Genomic DNA, 18,632 nt, shown 5'->3' on the forward strand with positions numbered 1-18,632 from the left:
GGATTAGCTTCTCAAACAGCTATAGAAATGCTAAATAGTAACAGATCTGGAGGCGGAAAACAACGTGGCACTAATTGTTCAGTTTTTCCTCCAGGTCCAACACTGAGGAAGCCGGCCCCCTCCGGCGACGCACTGAGCAGCTCACTAGTGTTAGGACGGGAGTCTCAGGGAGGTCTGGCAAGGTGGGGCCGGCAGACACCCACCTTGAAAAGATGCTGCCCTAGCTTCAGGAGAAAGGGCCGGGCCTGCAAATAATACCCGGGGGCAGGAGGAAGTCTCTCATTGGCCGGAGGGAAGGTGACGAAGAGGGGGCGGGGTTTGCCGGGGGGGAGGGGGCAGTATTAGGCAGGGGGTGTGAGTAGCCGGGTGTCAGTTTCGGAATTCCAGTTGGTTCTCCTTCGCACGGTGGGACTCGAGCCTAGCTTCCCGCTAAAGCCTTTGCTTCTACTAGCTGGGAGTTGCTGCCGTCTGGGCACTCCCTCCTGGCTCTGCATCGCTCCGCATCTCCCGCAACCCGAAGCCCTTCGTGCATTTCCTCTGTGCTTCTGCTCCGGGAGAGTTTCTGTTTGTTTCCTCCTCTTTCCTCTTTGTTGCTCTGAAAACCGTCCTTAGTGCATTCCCCCACTCCGGAGGGAGTTGGACTTTTCGAGAAAAGCCGCTGCTGCACACTGCACCGGCCACTCCTGCGGACCCGGTAGGCACTGCGCCCTACCCGCCTGCCCTCCCCTCCGCCTGCGTTCGTTCGCCCGAGAAGGCCCGCCCAGACTTCATTGATGCACCCATTCCAGTGGTGTAACGGTGAGTCTTGGGGCGGGAAGGCGAGCGGACTCTGGACTGGCCGCAGACGCCAAGGGGGCGCAAGGTTTAACGTCTGATGGGTTCGTCTTAGCTCTCGAGTTAAGTTTTTCATGCAATGGGACGGCGAAGAAGACGACCTGGTGTCCAACTCTGCGGTGCACAGCGCGGAATTTGAAACAATCCAGTTTTAACGCGAGGGCTTGGAAGGGGTCTCTGAAAGTGTGGCAGGCCAGGGGCGTGGGAGCCAAGTGGTTCCCAGCCTTTGTGTGGCGATTCGGCTTTTCTACCCCCTTCCCCTGCCTTTGTGCGCTCAAACTCTGTTCTTTGTTGTGGTGGTTGGAGAATTAAATCCACGCTCGGGCTAGGTTCTCCTAGAGGGAGCTCAAGTTCCCGGTCTGAAACTTTGCAGGCTATTTTAAATATGTATACAGTGCAGCGTGCGGGACAAGGCGCGGGGGTGACTTCCTCTCTCTTTGTTGGGTTCCCACTGGCAGCTAGTAGGACTCCGCCGGTGGAAGACGATGGATTAGAGTCTCGCTTTACTGAATGAATAAAGTCTTGCAGATACCTCCGCTCCCAGCTATTCCTGTGGTAGGAGGTTGGCCTAGCAGGAGCTCTGCTTTCTGGCCCCAAGGCCAGGCTATGCGGTCTGTTCCCGAGCCTGCGTGGTGACCTCACCTCCAGACCCAGCCCCCCACCCATCATCCCCCAGTCCAGGCCTGGTTGAGGCTGCTGAGTTAGTTCATCTCACCTGAGACTTTTTGGCGGTTCAGGTGATACGGATTAGGTTTGGGTCTGAATTTCTCACTGAAACTGCACGAAAGGAATACTTCTGAGCAAATCACTTTTAAATACCAATATTCACCCACCCTTCCCCCAGTGGTCCTAGAATCTTGACCGCTTTTTTCCGACGCTGGGAGTGGGGGTAGCGGGAGTCTAGAAGGAGGTGGGAAGCAGCTGGCCTTATTTTGAGTGTGGCAGCCTGGCTAGTTAGGAGGGGGAAAAGATCCATTCTTGAGAGTAGACTCCTGCCAGATCTTGGATTAATTATTTCAAGAGGCTTTTGTTTTAAGGCCGGGTTTGGGCAGCATGTGTATGAGTGTCCCCCATCCCCCTTCTTCCTCCTTTTGCTAGTCGGATCTAATTTCCTGAAAATGAACCAAGCCGTGTGTGATAGGCGGGTAATGTGGGAGAGGGGGCGGAGGATGGGGGTTGAGGAAGGACGGTGCATCCCAGCATCTGGGAAAGATTCCCGTTGGCTGGGAAGGAGAAGCAGTTCCCAGATCCCCTGGTCTTTCTTGGCCAGCCCTTCTCTGACGTCATTCTTGCTCTCAGCCTGCCAGCTGAGATGAGACATTCTGATGTCAAGGCTTTCATAGGTTGGCGGAAACAATGGAACAGAGACTTAGAACTAAGGGGCTGTGGTTAACACTGGTCTTTCTTCTGGACTGCTACCTTTCAAATGCGATTTTAGGTCTTGCTTAACCTTTCATACTTTCCGCCCTGTCTTGCTGAGTATTAAACCTAAGACTGATGCTCATGCTAAGCACAGCTCTACCCTTGAACTGCACTCCAGCCCATATCTTTCACTTCTTAAAGTGGCTGACTAATACTGTCCTTTGACTCCAGTGAGGAAGCAACAGCCTTCCCTACCCCTAAGGAAAACAGCTGGAGCTCCTATTACCTGGGACTAGCAATCTCTGTTCTTTGCAAGTTTCTTGCACTAACCTAGTCCTGGAGCCCCAGGGAAAGCCTTTATGAGACAGGAAAAGATGGAAGAGATAAACTGATTAGAGGACTGCTGGGGCCACAGTGCCTCCAGGGTACACGTGTATACTCTCTGCCATGGTTGCTACCACAGCTTTGCAAGTCCCCAGAGCAGGAAACAAAATTAGGTTCTTTGGGACCCAAAAGATACCAGGATTCAGCTCATGAAAGATAACACAGAAGAGCCAATGCATATGGAGGGAAGGTAAGTTAAGACAGCTTATTAGCATCAGATATGGCTGAGGCCAGAGCAAATGGTACAGGTTGTGAGAATAAAGAAAGAGAAGGGTCATTGAAATGGCACAAAGACTGCCACTCCTACCTTAAGAAGTGAGAGACTGGGGTGGGGCAGAACACCACATTAGCATTGAAAAGAAGATATAGTTTTTTGGAAGGGAAGTCCTGAGGCCCTTTGCCAGTATAGATTGAAGGTTGGCTTTCTCAGGCCAGTCTAGCATGATCTCCTCATAGAAAACTGATATCCTTTAGCCCATGGAGAGCAAATATTTTAGTGGGAAAGGGTGGTGAAAGTGTCTTAGTTTATAATCTCCCATGCAGTCTAAAAGCAAGGGGCTTTCTAATGAACACAGCAAAGCTTAATAGCTAATTATTTCCTTAATTTCCCCTTAATTAAAAAGTCCTTCAGAACAAGAACTTCTTTTGCTTTCTGTTTTCAAACAATGTCTAGGTCAGGGCATAAAGCAGGCCTTTAACAATACTTGTTGGTTGACTGGTGATTTATTGGCTGAGGGCACTTTCTGGGCAGTTTTCCCAAACATCAATCTTCTTACTTTCAAGTAGGAGCTTTGCCAAGGGGACCAGGTTGTTTTGAAAAAGCAGGGAGTTATTTATCTATTAACTAGTTATCAAGACAAGCCAAACACTAGGCTAGGCACTGGAAAATATATGAAAGTTCATGTTGATGTCCTCAGACTTGGAGTATTTGGGCTTGTTAGGACTATACTCTCGGTGACTCTTAGTCTTGGTTCTCAGTCTTAGACCCACCTCTGCTGTGAAACCTAACTTTATGCCATGAAAATCTTTGTGTCTCTGCTTTTCTATAGAGTAAGATCGTCTGATGATTCTTCCACTCTTCTTTGCCCTTACTATCTTAGTGCTTATATAATCAATGCTCAATGCATACTTAAATTAAGTTGATGCTAGAAACAAGTGAGTATATAAAACACTGAATGAGCAAGGGCCAGAATAAGCCATGCAGGTTGTGAGCACTGTAGAATTCAGAACAACACAGCTCTTTGGAATATTACAAAGAACAGGTGGTGAACTTTAGAAAGAAGGAGGGAGTTCTAGGCAGAAAAGACTGCATGAATGAAGGTATAGATGCAGATGAGGACAAGATTGGGCAAGAAAATGTGAGGACAATGGTCATATGTGGAAGTGTTGAAAACACTGGGGAATTGCAAAGGGACAGGGGACGTGTTTAAGAGGACTTGAAACCAGACATGCATTTGGAAAGTACACGATAAATGGAATGAGAGGATGTGGTAGACATGTGGGGAAAATTAGACGAGATGAAACTGGAAACAGCAATGACAGCAATTAAGAGACAACTAGTCAGTAATGAGTATTTGGAATAGAGATGTGCAATAGGAAGCAGCACACTCTGAAAGAGATTTGGATAAAGGTGATGAAAAGGAATGAAATATACCATGTCAGAGTTGACTTCCAGTCTTTGGAATCAACCTTCTGCTGAGTGGTATTAGCATTAGTATTTATCTAATTTTACAGCATACTATCAATTCCTGACTCCTAACTTAAAGCTTCTATGCCTAGAACCCAAGAGCATAGAGACTTTGGGAGCTAGGGCTCCTTAGCTGTTTACTTTAGGGAGATTATTTAATGATTAAGTTTTTTTGTGTTTTTTTTTCCGCATTGGTGGGAAAAGTGACATTTTACTGTGGCATTCCAGTGATGAAACTGGAAGCCACATATAGTGGTGTACCCCTGTAGTCTCCAGAAGCATCACTTGAGTCCAGGAGTTCCAGGCCAACCTGGGCAACATAGTAAGACCCCAATTGTTTAAAAAAAAAATAAATTTAAATTGGTATCATGAGAATGCAGTCGGGAATTGGGACACAGCAGTCCCAAGTTTTGTTACTGAAGAATTCTCCCCTTTCCCTTCCTACTGCTGTTCTAAGCCATCAACTTTCTATCAGTTCTCTTTCCAGCTACAAGCTGGCTCCTACCCTTCTAGGTGCCCAGGGAGACATGACAGAAAGAGAAGCTTTTCTTTCCCAGCAGAACTTTGTGCCTTTGCCCAGAACCTGTTCACATACCCATGTCAACATGTCAACACCAAATACTAGCTAGAGGGAAATGACTGCCACAGTGGGAAAGCCAATCAAGACGTATCTCTGAGCCACGTGAAAAGGGAAGCAGAGTAACTAACTTAGTGCTTCTCAGACAAACTGTTCGGAAGAGTTACCTGAGTCTCTTGTGAAAATGTTGATTCTAGTTCTTTTAGCCTGGGCTGGGCCCAAGATTCTGCACATCTAACAAGTTTCCAGGGTGTACCATCTCCATAGTGGAACTGTACCATGAGACTGAGTACAAAAGACGGAGTAAGGGAAGCTGCAACTCCCCACCCCCAACCTCATCTCCACTTTCTGGAACACTGGCCTGGACTTGGAGTGAACAATTTCTATTCTAGTCCTGGCACAGCTTGTCTTCTGGAGCAGGTGGCTTAATAATGACAAATGACCTTTGCAATTGCACTTTGCAATTTATGAAGTCTATTTCTTATACTGTCATTTTAAGTCCTCTCTATATTTTGCTGCTTTTTAGATGACATGTGAAGCTTAGAGAGGTAGGCTTCTTAAAGGTCGTGCAGCTAGCTAGGGAGAGTTGGGTTAGAACCCAGGTAATTCGTTTTCTACCTATGACCCTTCTTCAGTCTATGAGCTTCTACATGATGGAATTGGGTTTTCCATTTTCTCCTTGATCTAAATCCTTGATCCCTATAGGTACCTTGAATGGAATTCCATTTCACATATTGGTTAAATAATTTACCCAAGATCATAAAAACCTAGTAAGAGTTAGAGCTGTGATATTAGCTCAAGCCAAAGAATCAGAGGTTTAGGAGCCTTAGCCTGCCATTATTCTTTGCATTCCAGCTGACACAGTGTGCCATCACCCTCAGGGATAAATTTCCAAGTCTAATATTATTTTTCTTCTTCTTTTTTTGCAGGGTGTTTTTGTGGCCTGGGACTGGTTAGCACTAACAAGTCCTGCTCAATGCCACCCATCAGTTTCCAAGACCTTCCTCTCAACATCTATATGGTCATCTTCGGCACGGGCATCTTTGTCTTCATGCTCAGCCTCATTTTCTGCTGCTATTTTATCAGGTAGGTGGTTCACTGGCTTACTTAGGGAGGGAATTCAAGGAGGGAGGAAACCAAGTTAGAGTCACTAATCTCAGGCTGGAGCCACTGCTAGGAGGACATGGCTAAGCCTGCTCTTCTCTGGGCCCCTGAGGCCTGCTGTTTCTATTTATATCAGCCTATCAAGTTGTCCCAGAGCACATAAGGTCACCAAGGGTTGGATTGTATCCCATCTCTGGGCCAATTGTTGGACGGTTGCCTAGAATTACTATCCAGCTGTATAGTATAGTTGGTAGTCCCTAAGTATCCTTCTTTCCTCCACACTTATGCCCTCTAGGATGCCAGGATATCCATGATACCAGAGGCATGTTTCTCTGCCCTCCTGAGAAATCTTGTTGTCAGTTCCTCATGTTGATATTAGCAAGCTGATGTCTGGAGAGCTATATGTTGATTCTGTCTTGGAAGCTTTTATTTTGGAGAAGGGGGGAGGGGGGAATGAAAAATGTCATTTATTCTTAATTGCTTGGGGATCCAGGGAGGGACTTGAGGTTGGCAGGGGTAACCAAGCTCCTGGAACCGTTTTTTTTCCTGCTGTTGAAGGACCTGGGAACTGGTAGCTATTTTCTAAAGGAAAAACTTGGAGCACTTTGACATTCAGAGTGGAAATCAGGGTAGTAATATTTCTGACTATATGGGACTGTCCTGTACATTGGAGAGGGTTGGACATCCCTGGCCAATAAAACATGTGACAACTGACGCCTCTCCTACCACACATATTACCAAATGCCTGGGTAGATGTCAGCTGGGGTCTAGGCCAGTATCTGATTAAATTATTTAAGGAGATTAAGGACAAGGAGCACTGACTCCCCACTAAGATGCCCTGCTGGGTGCATCCTTCAACTGGAAGGCAGCTAGCAGGGAGTGGCAGACACTTGTCGGTATACCTCAAGGAAGGGGACATGGATATCCCCTCAGGCATTTCTCCAAAGTTCCAATTGGCTCCCTTGGGGCTATTTTTCAGAACTTTTCAAAACAGGTCCCCAGGACTAGACTTTTCCACTTAAGTCTATGCAAAGAAAATAATGGTTTATTTTCCCTCTTGTACAGTTGAGTGTTAAATTTGCACTTCAGTATTAATTGGGGGTAAGAAAAGACTTATAGTATCTTTTCCTCCCTCCATTCTTCTCCATTTTCCTGAACCCTAAGTTTTCTCCCTCAAACTTGTCTATCTACCAACTTATTCCTATGAACCCCTGTATCGAGCCATTCCATTTCCTCAAAAGCTAAGTACTAATAAGTATTTGATATGAATACATATCAAATACAAATACTTATTTAGGATGAAACTGAAAGGAGTCCATAAAACCAACTCTACTTGGACCCTTTCTACATGCACAAACACACATGCATACATGCCAAGCAGCAAAGGCGGTCAGCAGAAGAAAATCCAGAGGCTATCCCTCTGGCCAGGAAGTGAGTGACAAGGAAGTGGGTTTATTTCCTAACTGTGCCACTAATAGATATAACCTTCGGTTTTCAGCTACTCTTTACCAAGAGCTTTCCTGTGTTCCAGGCACCGTGGTTAGCATTTTGTAAACCATTTAGCTCATCAGCTTTTCTGAACAGGTTTAGTTATTAGCTCATGTATAAATGAAGACATTCATGCTCAGTTAAGGACTTGCCCAAGGTCACACATCAAGGGAGATGCTACTGGTGGGCTAGCATGGTAACAATTGGTTGATCTGTTAGATTCCTTCTATAGCTGTGCTCTCCAGGAGTCTAATTCCTTTCATGGGAAGTGGAGGAACTTCTGTGCCATTATTTGTACCCACTCCCAGCTGGGCATTGGAGTCCTAGAGAAAGAAGCACAGGCGAGGGAACCATGTGTCACTGATTTGTTTCTCTTTGGCTGCCGTAAAAGAACAGAGCAGTAACCATATGATACTAAAAGCTGTCCCACTGTGGGGCAGCTCTGGGCCACCTGTCCCTTCTGCAGTAATCTGCTCCTTTATCACCCTGTCCTGCAGCCCGCCCAAAGCCAGTTGACCCTGGAGTTTCATGGCTTCAGAGGCCCACTGGTATGTGCTATGTGTACCTATATATAGAAAGACACCCAAGCATAGAAGCCACTTCCTCTCTCTGCTTCTTAGTTTCCTCCTAGGCCAAAATAGGACCATGACCACTGCTCCTGACCTGGTGAGCTCATCAGCCAAAGCCAGCCTCTGCTCCCCTGCTGCCCAGTGCTCCTTTTCCCCCTCAGTGCTGACCTCTGCCCTGCACAGGATGGAGGGGCCAGTGAAGTACAAATGGGCAGGAAAGGAATAATTATTTTCAGGACCTGGCTTCATTGTTTCTTCTAAAAGGGAAGAGAGGAAAGGAGAGCCTGCTGGCAGTAGCTAGGGATGGTCTTATTGAATCCCGGGTATTTTTAGTTGCTTTGCTCAGCCAACAGCTGAGAAGGCCACCTGTCCATCCCCAGCTGGGATGGCCCGAGCTCTTTTCTTTTTGCTCTGTTTTCCTTGCAACCTTTTGGAGCCTCAGTTTCATCACAATCTAATCCTTCCTGAGCTGAAATCTTTATACAAGATAAAGGTGTAACTGTGAAGCCCTTCTCCATCCTGAGGGTTCTGGAAGATCTCTGAGTACGATCATCACAGATGAGACAGGTGAGGGAAAGGGAGGATACCTTAGGCACCAAGGTTCAACCAGATGGCAGGGGAGGTATCTGAGTCTCAAAAGAGGCATGGCATCCCTCTTTCCCCCAGAAAGTTAAAAACACAGGCTTGGGGCTAGTTTTGTAGTTTCTCGGTAGAGTGCTTGTCCAGCACATTTGAGGCTCCTGGTTTGATCCTTAGCACTACAAAGCAAAACAAAACCATCACACAGGCTCTTCACCACTTCCTTATGTGCTCTGCACATAGCTGGTAATGGAACAACAGTGTCTTCCCTCAGACTGGCTATGAGCTCCCTGATGATGAGAACACATTCACCTTTCCTCCACTTAACTCACTGTCAGATAACAGATTAGCTCACTTAAGCTTTGGATGCATCTTCTCTGCCCCTCTGATGTGGAAGTTGAGAAGAGAGACATGTGCATTATGTATGAATATATTTTCTGGACCATAGTGGAAAGAAGGGGAAGAAGGCTGCCCCAGCCCCAAGCCCTTGGCAGAAGTCCACTTGGACTTGACATCTCCAGAGGCTCCAGGAACATATGACCTTGCTGGGTCATGTGATTTCCTGTCAGGAAGGATGGAAGAGGCTGGCAGCCCCTTCTTATCTGACCTACACTGTGTCTAAGCTATAGCTCCGCCTGCACCTTCTCTCCACTATAGCACCTTCTGCACCACCCTGACAGCAGGCTCTCTAAAGCCTGTGGATCAACTTCACACCTGCTGTGACTGAACCTCTCCATGATTCATGGTTCTCTGTTTCTAACTTGGGTCAGCAATCTTTTTTTCTATACAAAATCAGATAGTAGATATTTTAGGCTTTGTGGTTCATGGGGTTTCTATCATAACCACCCGGCTCCTCTGTTTACATGCCAAAGCAGCCGATAAATGAACTGAGCATGTCAGTGTGCTGGTACCATTTAATTGGACACTGAAATTTGAATTTCATGTATATGTTTTTATGAGGCACTAGGGATGGAATCCAGGGCCTCACACGCGCTAGGCAAGTGCTCTACCACTGAGCCACATCCCCAACCCTGAATTTCATGTATCTTTTATGTCAAGAGATAAAATTATTTTTTTGTTACTAGTTTGTTTTTATGAGATATTCTTCTTCTATATTCTTTTTTTTCTGGAACTGGCATTAAGTGTAGGGTCTTGCGCATGCTAGGCAAGCACTCTACCACTGAGCTATACCCTCAGCTCCTTTTACTTCTATTTTCATGCATTGAACTACAAAGCCTATTCTTAACTTCTGGGTTCTGTAAAAGAATGGGAATGAGGTAAATTTGCCCCTTAGATCGTCCCTACTATAATTTGGTGAGTTTCTGATGTTTGCTTCCAGTAACCCAGGCCAGGGTTAGAAATAATCAGTGAGGGCTGGGAGCATAGCCAAGTGGTAAAGCACATGTGCTTAGCATGTGGCAAGGCTCAATCTCCAGCACCAAAAAAGAAAAAAAATAATAATGAGAGAGAGAAAGCACTCGCGAACACCCCGTCAGGTTCTGTTATAGCCCAGGCATAGGAGGCCATCTAAAGGTACCTGCTGTCAGAGTAAGTTTTCCCCACGAAAAGTAAAGCAGCACAAATTTGTGCATAATTATGGTCCCAGCCATTTGCATAGTAAGCCATTCAGAGAGTCTTAGACTTCATGAGATGTAAAGGTGTGTCCCAAGATCATATCACATTCTCAGGACTATGATGTATACATCCTGATTGGGGGGACAGGTCATATTCTGTAGTAAAGAGAATGAGCTCTATAATCACTTGGAGTTTGATTCAACCGGACACAGCTGCCAAGTAGCTCTGTGAAGTTTGGGCAAATTTCTTAGCTTCTTAGGGTTTCATTTTCCTCATGTATAAAAAGGAAAGTTTCTCCCCTTTTAGAGTTACTTGGACTCAGTGAGAACAAATTTGACTAGGTCAGTGTCCGAGCAACATGTAGCACATACCCCATTAACTATTATGCCATTGCTATTAGTAACAACATGCCGTGTTTTGGCTACGGCGAGGTAGGCTGTTTGCAGGCCACCAGCTTACAATGAAGAGGCAAAAACAAAGAAGGCATCGCCTGGACTGTTTGTTTGGCACTTGAAGGGAAGAGTGTACTTTGGTTCTGGGATACTTGTGTTCTCCAAGTGGAAAATTCCCCTAGGTCAAAAGAGACTTATTATCCCGCTACCCTGGCTTGATGGAAGGATCCCTTCTAAGAATATCTAACTCCTTCTCTACAGTTGGAAAGCACATTGTTGATCTCTATTGTTTGAATATCTGAAGAATTTACCTGCTGGGAAAGGGCCGGGAGAGTCATTGAGCTACAATGGGGTGTTCTGCCTGAGAGTCTCCCAAGCTATGTATGGGATCTGCTGAGAATCAATAAGAGGCTTAGTCTTTGGTCAATTCTGGGTGGCCTGGATGGGTCAGAACCATATTCCCTGGCATCTAGAGGACAACCATCTCTCCTCACTCCCAGAAGAATGCCCAAGTAGCCAGCCAGCCTGGCCTGCTGTGATTGCTCTGTTTATGCAAAAACATAGTAATCATCTCTCTTTTTCTTTTTCCCCCAGCAAACTCCGGAACCAGGCACAGAGCGAACGATATGGCTATAAGGAGGTAAATGCCACCTCTTTGCCTGCCATTTCCTCCTCGAGAAGGCAGGAACCCAAGTTCCCCTCATCTGTACCCCCTTGGCCTCAGCTCTGGGCCTCCCTGAGACTAGCTCCTTTCACTGTCCTCAAGTCAGGCTTGCCCCAGACTGTCCAGAGCCCTCCTCCTCCATGGGAATCAGGGAGACACCCCATGAAAGACAGGGGACTCCCTTCACTGGCCCATCCTGCAGGCCCTGTGCTGGTTCCTTCAGACATCTTTCCCCATCTTCTTCCAGGTGGTGCTTAAAGGTGATGCCAAGAAGTTGCAGCTCTATGGGGTAAGTGTCCTGGGACGGTATGCAGGAGGGCCCCAGCAGGTAAGGCAGACAGCACCTTTCTCCAGCTCGCTGCCAGGATCTTTTTTAGAATGTTTTTAGTCTCTGTTTTTGTATTTGCTTTGGCCAAATAAAAGGGACTCATGCCAGCAGGTAATCAATGTATGGAATTCATTATGGCTAGAACAGCTTATGCAGGGGGAACAAAGAGCAGGGGGGATTCACACAAGGATTTGGGTTAGTAGTGACACCATGGCCCCAGGAATCCTGCCATGCATAATCTTCAAGGGAAGGCTGATCACAGTGCTTCACACCATAGGAAAACTTTCCCACGTTTACCAGTGTATAGACCCTGTCCTAACCTCTGATCTGTGAATCCATCCCAGTGGCTCCTCCCTGTTTCTCCTCCATTTCCCGGATCCCCGCACACATACCAATTCTTTGGCTCCCCTCAAATCTGACCCTTAATTGGCCATTTCCTGATCCTTTCCCACCTATGCCTTTGAGGTCACTTAATCCATTTTCCAAGGCTTTCCTCGGTAACCACAGACACTCCTAATCAGAGAGAGTCTGTGGTTGTTTGGGAGTGGGGAGGATGCCAGCATCACCAAACATGAGACTGCCCAGACATGGCCTCATTGCATTTTTATTTTTGATGTCTGCTGTGACACCCAGGAAAGTTCAAGTGGTTTCTAAGCCTTCTTAAAAGAATAATTCAACTGAGATCATGGAGGCTGATACCTAAGGACTTAAATCTCAAAAGAATGTAACTGACTACATCCACCCCATCCCTTTATTTACTTTTACTATTATCCTCCTTGTTCCATGTATATGCTAGAGAGGATTTAAAACTATTCTCCCAGTACATCACTGTCCAGTGGAAACTTACATGATAACAGAAATGTTTTATATCTGTCCTGCCCAGTATGGGAATCATTAGCCACATGTAGCTACTAAGCATTTGAAATGGCGCTGTCTACTAGTGGAGCACGAGGGAGGATGCGAATTCTGTTTCAAAGCAGCTTTGAGTCAGCCAAGTAGACCACACTTTCCTGAGTTGAAAAAATCTATACATGGTGGCAGACATGTTCAAGGAATGCTGCAAGGATTTGGTCTCTATAAATCATGTGATAGATAACTGTGTAAAGAGGGCAACTAGAGGCTGTGGAACAATACTGGAATCATGCTAACATGAGGAAATAGTATCATACTTAGAAATCTTGGCATGAGTATAAATAATGTCTGTCCAGCAGAGAAATCTCTGTCCCTTCTCCAAAAGACCTGTTTTAACTTATGACATAAAACTTGGGAAAATTGGATCTTATATATTTTTTTTCTTTTTTTGTTTGTTTCGTGTTTCTGGGATCAAACTTAGGGCCTTGCACATGCTAAACAAGTACTCTACCACTGATATATGCCTTCAACCCACATTATTCATATTAAACTCTGGATTAAATAAACTTTTGTAATAATCGAAAAAGTGTGGCTACTGCAACTGATAAACTAAATTGTAATTTTTGTCTTGATTAGTTTCAATTTAAGCTGCCACATGGGGTTAATGGCTACCAATTCTGTCAATAGAGTTTTATAAAATAGAGCTCGTTTCTCGGTGAGAACAAATTTGTTCTCGGGTTGACAAAGGAGAATAAAGGGTTGACAAAGGGCTAGAATGGAGTTTATTTGGCCGTGGATGAGACGAAGACCTCCGGGATGGGTGAGTAAAGTGCTTCTGCAATCTCCTCTCACACGCCCCCTTTCTCCCCGCAGCAGACCTGTGCAGTCTGTCTGGAAGACTTCAAGGGGAAGGACGAGTTGGGCGTGCTCCCATGCCAACATGCCTTTCACCGCAAGTATGTGGGGTTATGGCCAGGATTGCCCTGTGGAGAAGAAATAATCAGGGAGCATTTTCTAGAACCTTTCACTCCTTGACACCTCCCATCTTCCCCTTACCAATGATGCCCTAGATTTGGTCTTGTCTGAACACCAGAAAAGCCAGAAGTGTTAGGTTGTGGCAGGCACAGGGATGTTCTTCAAGAAGCAGTGGGACTGAGAAGCAGCTGGAGCAGTCTGAAGGATCTTCTTAGAAATAACAATTCTGTCGTTCACAGGTGCCTAGTGAAATGGCTGGAAGTGCGCTGTGTCTGCCCCATGTGCAATAAGCCCATCGCTGGGCCTGCAGAGGCCACTCAGAGCATCGGGATCCTACTGGATGAGCTGGTGTGAGGGCTGCCTCTACACCAAGACCTGGAGAAGACTTCTTACCATGTGGGCACCTGGTCTCTCTTGCACAGCTACAATGAACAAGTCTTGGATGATGATGGTCACGCTTACCTAAAAGGGAGAACGGCACGGGGCTGGTCTTCCCCCAGCAGGGCGAGACCAGTGCCAGCCTTGCTTCACCTCTCTGCCTCTTGAAGCCTCCTTCCCTATTACTCAGTACTGATGGCCTCAACCAGCCAGACCTCTATATCCTGGCACTGGACTATCTATTTACCTTGTCCATGCTCTGGGAAGAAATCCATCTTTATCTGGCTGTGAACATGGAGCACCCTATTTGAAGGTTCTCCATGGAAGGCAAGCTTCCCTGACTTAGGAGCAATGAGCTGACTCTTGTCACACCTCCAGTGTCTCATCCCCGCTCCTCATAGGAGGTTAGAAGGGAAGGAAGGAAGGAAAGATCAAAGAACCAAGTACTTTCACTGGAGGTGAGGGAGGTTCTGCATGAAACAGGGGAGAGCAGGGACCTATAAAAGGAATAAGTCAATGTTTACATGGAACCTATTGAAATAAAGGCTGGCTGGCTGGCTAGCTGACTACAGGGGACAGGGGCACTGATCCCTTCCCCTGCTAGGATCTGAGGTGCTATCTGTTCTTTCCCTCTTCCTCAGTTAATCTCAGAGCTTCCTATTTCTTGTTGTGGTGTGAAAGCCTCTCTAGAGGAAGGGTTTGTCCTATACACAGCCTGATTCTCAGAGGTTTTTTCTAAAGGAACAAAAGGGGTCTGGGGACAGGGGCATCTGGAGGTTACAGCAGCAAGATACCTGCTTCCCCTTTGTAAATAGTATTTTTATACTTCATCCTCACCATCTCAGGCTTTACATATGGGATCCCCGGAATTCAGGGGTGGGAAAGGCTTCTGTCCCTCCCTAGAGTGGGCTCGGGAGGGAAAAAGTTATGTATTTAAAGAAAATTAAATTTAATAACAAGTTTCTCTAACCAACCTTTGCCTGTGGTTATAGCCCGAACCTGTGGGGCTCTCTGCTGATAGAGGGAACAAAGCTCTCTCATTGCCTCATCCTACTTCCTCCTACCAAAATCAGACACACACCCACTTGCTGGAACAACCTAGCCTCTTATATGACATCTAGAAGAATGGCATGGTAATGTTTTATGGTACTGTGTGCACTCAGATCTTGCACCATGTCCCAAGAGGGTTCTGAATAACAGGGTGTGTTAGGTGGACTGAGAATGTCAGGAAAAATTTTCCATGCAATCTTAAACATGAAGCATGTGGGCCCTGGCTGCCCTCTGCTCAGTGAAAAAGGGCAATGTCCATGGCCATCCAGGGAGAAAGCCCAGGGTGCTGAGCACAGGCTAAGTATTTGTTGAGCAAAATATGTTGTGCTGGTGAGTCATCTGTACAAGAGAGGCCCATACAAAAAGTGACAGGCCCCAAGGGCACCCCTGTGCTTGTGTGATATAGGGTATGGGCACACTTTGCATTTACATTGGACAGTCCAGAGGGGACTGGCAGTCCTAGTGGAGTCCTTACCACCTCTGTTAGTGGGGTCCTCTGCCCTTGCAAAGGGTGTACTTATTCTTGTCCCCTCTTCCTCCTTGTGCTCGGGGATGACCCTACTCTTCCTCAAAACTTTCACCTGCTATTTGCTGCCACTAAACTTGTGGGGACTGATCTTTCCTCACGGGGACATGGACTCCTTTAGCACTTTCAGCTTGCTTTAGTGTAGGGAATAAAATGCATTACTGAAGCAAAACAAGAGCCTTCCCTCAGCTCTTGCCACGGCCTCCTGGTGGATATACTGCTGGGATCAGGAGGGAGAACTGGTGGTCAGAAGGTTGGCTTCAACTTTCCTACCTCATCATCTCCCCTTCCTCTTCAAGACAATTCATCAGTGTTGAATTAATCAGTATTAGCATAACTCAAGATGAAAATGTTAGCACTAAAATGTATGTTTCAGAGATTTTCTAATATCCTGAGGTCAACAGGACAGGGGAAAAATGCCTGTGTTGCTTCTGTTCAGTCAGAGCAGTATGTCCACACAGAAAGGAAAAGTGGATATTGTTAGCTGATTGGCTATGAATTGGCAGCAGCTGAGCACAGGTTAAATCATAACTCCCAAATTCATAGTCATCAGTGTGGTCTTGTCACTCAGTTCAGTGTTTTCAGAACACATGCTATCCCGGGCACTGGGAGACAGAACAGTCCTTGCCTTGGGGAAGCAGCGTGAGTACTGTGTTTGGGGTGAACATGCTTGTATGGCACAGAAACCCTTAGCTCAACTGCTGTGGAAGCAACAGCAGGAGGTTGCCTGCTGGAATATGATGGCTGAGTCTCCTAAAAGCAGTAGTATGGCCAAAGTCATGCAAGAATTAACCAGCCTATTTTGGACCAGGGAATGCAAACAATTTTGTATGAAGTTAAGGCAGGGAAGGATGCAGTCAGCTAAGTCCTGTGTGGGGCCAGGAACCTGGGACATGATATGGTGAGCTTCCTAAGATTTATATCTAGCACCATTTAGGAGCTAAGCCTATTATTTTCTCCTCTGTGCACTAAGGCAACTTCATAGGTAACTACAACATACTTGGTACTATTCAAATTAATGAAGAATTAGCACTCTGAACATGTTTAAAAGGGTAAACCATTGAAGGAAATTAAGCAATAATTGTACATATACCAGGATTCCACCTTCACTGGTCTTACCTGTGGCAAACACCATGTGATCAGTCAAAAGATTCTAGGCAAACCTGCCAAGTTTCTTCCCCCATGAAGGACTCTGCTGTCCTTTCTGGGTAAACTCCTCTGATTCTGGATGAGGGAAAGAATGCTGAGAAAGCCAAATGGTTCATCTGTAATTCCACGAATAATAAGAGTCAAGGCCAAATGTGAACCCGGGTAGGGCGTATCTAAATTCAATATCAACTTCACTGCTCCACAGAGCTTTGGAAGCAGATGGGCTCTCCATGGAGAAACTCAAAAAAAATACCAGGTACTAGTAACTTCCTGGGCTAATGAAGTCAGGGAAGATACAAACACCAGGTACTTCTCAAATAATCTGTGCAGTCTGCCATTATGTAGAGCCATGGGTGGTATTTGGTTTTGTTTGTTTTCTTAACTTCACTGTGAATGACTTCTTTATATGGGACTACTATTTATAGAATAGGTAATTGGAGTAGGGTTGAGAAATTGAGAGCTCCAATTAGGCAAAATTTGAAAATCTCTGACTGTGATATAATGGGACAATGGGTACCTTGAAGCATTGAGCCCTCCCATTCACCCATCTCCCATGAATTGTTACTCCTGACCCCCACATCTACTAGGGCTTTTCCCATTTTTACTAACTCCCCAGTTTGTCATGTTTTCCCCACAATAAGACCCGACCTCTGACTTCCATTCCACCACCCTCTTTTGTCTTTGGGCATTGGATATCATCTTACTGGTCTCTGACCATCTCACTGACAGGTTAATCTTCTATTGAAGCCATATAAGCAGATTCTGAGGAAGAGATGTGCTCATATTGGAGACAAGGACAAACTGGTCAAGTTATGTAAGCTTGTACAAATTCATGAAAAAAAATTAAACTGTTTACTGTGCCCCAGACAATAGCATTGGATTCCTATTGATCCCATTAAAAACAAAAGAAAAAAAGAAGCATGCTTGCTTAATTCCTTTCTGATAAGCAGCTATGTAGACCAGGAAAACAACTGATGTCACTTTTGTGCTGTGGTATGGTTTGTGGTTCTTTTCTGATGTGATGATTTCAACAAGAAACCAGGACCTATGCTCTGTAGAGGAAGAGGCAACAAAGAACTGCACTAGAAGATGCCCTTGATAGCTGCCAAGAATTCTTCCCAGCCTTGACCTCTCCATTGGCAATATTCAGCAACACATTTTTCTTATCTGTCTCCCTTCTTTCCAGTTCTTTTAAGCTCCCTCTTCCTTTCTTTATTTTTTTTTTTCCTGAATCCCAACCTATTCTCTGGTATTGCGGAGGGCACCACACCATTGCAAAATCCTCCTGATGGGCTACTATTGTCATGAGTGGTTCAAAAAAATTACAAATGACTAAGTGTTTACACCCAAATGATGGTATAAGCCCCAACATGGACCAGCTCTGTTTCTAAATGTTTATTATTTTATATGTCCTTTGTGTCTCAAGAGAGCAGCTGATATCCTTAAAAGACACAAATAGAATTTGTGGTGACTTTGATGCATTAAAGAAATGATGCAATGGGGCTGGGGCTCAGTGGTAGAGCGCTCACCTAGCATGTGTGAGGCCCTGTTCCATCTTTAGCACCACATAAAAATAAATGAATAAAGATATTGTGTAAAAGAAAAAAGAAATGATGCAAGCCAGCAGCAGCAGCACACACCTATAATTCCAGCAACTTGACTGTAAGCTGAGGGAGGAGGATTCCAAGTGCCAGGCCAGGCTTAGCAACTTAGCAAGACCCTGTAGCTTAGTGGTAAAGTGTCCCTGAGTTCAATCTCCTGTACCAAATAAATAAGTAATACAGTGTGAGGAAGGCCATTACATCCAAGCGCATATGAGGGAAAAACTAATGTCTTTAGTGGATGTTGGGTTGGGCATAAGTCAGAAAAAAAATAAAAATAAATCCAAAATGTAATAGCATGATTACAGTGTGCCAGGGACTCATTCTCTCTGCAACCTTCAATATTTAACTCTCTGTTGGGTTATTTGATTCAGATTTTATGTCTGCAGAAGAACAGAGAGATATAAAAATTCCCATGAAGGGCTGGGGTGTACTCAGTGTTGGTGTACTTATTTAACATGAGAGGTCATGGTTTGATCTCCTGCACACACACACCATGAGGAAGATATTAGAATATTTAAAATCTGAAGGCATAAAAAACACACAAAAAAAGAAAGT

General features: G+C 45.4%; 1 protein-coding gene across 2 annotated transcripts; it reads left to right on the forward strand.

Annotated features, from left to right (window-relative positions):
• The first annotated feature begins 354 nt into the window (after positions 1-354).
• On the forward strand, positions 355-14,717 carry Rnf122 (ring finger protein 122). 2 transcript variants are annotated; one of them, XM_027939291.2, is made up of 6 exons: positions 355-798; positions 5,774-5,930; positions 11,146-11,191; positions 11,463-11,504; positions 13,269-13,351; positions 13,610-14,717. In XM_027939291.2, the coding sequence occupies exons 1-6, from the start codon at positions 774-776 to the stop codon at positions 13,722-13,724; spliced, it is 468 nt and encodes a 155-aa protein (XP_027795092.1). In that variant the 5' UTR covers positions 355-773; the 3' UTR covers positions 13,725-14,717. The 2 variants fall into 2 exon arrangements, with proteins under 2 accessions (XP_027795092.1, XP_027795093.1); XM_027939292.3 differs by lacking the exon at positions 355-798 and adding an exon at positions 855-2,770.
• The last annotated feature ends 3,915 nt before the right edge of the window (positions 14,718-18,632 follow it).

Source organism: Marmota flaviventris, chromosome 3 (assembly GCF_047511675.1).
Source record: "Marmota flaviventris isolate mMarFla1 chromosome 3, mMarFla1.hap1, whole genome shotgun sequence".
NCBI lineage: Eukaryota > Metazoa > Chordata > Mammalia > Rodentia > Sciuridae > Marmota > Marmota flaviventris.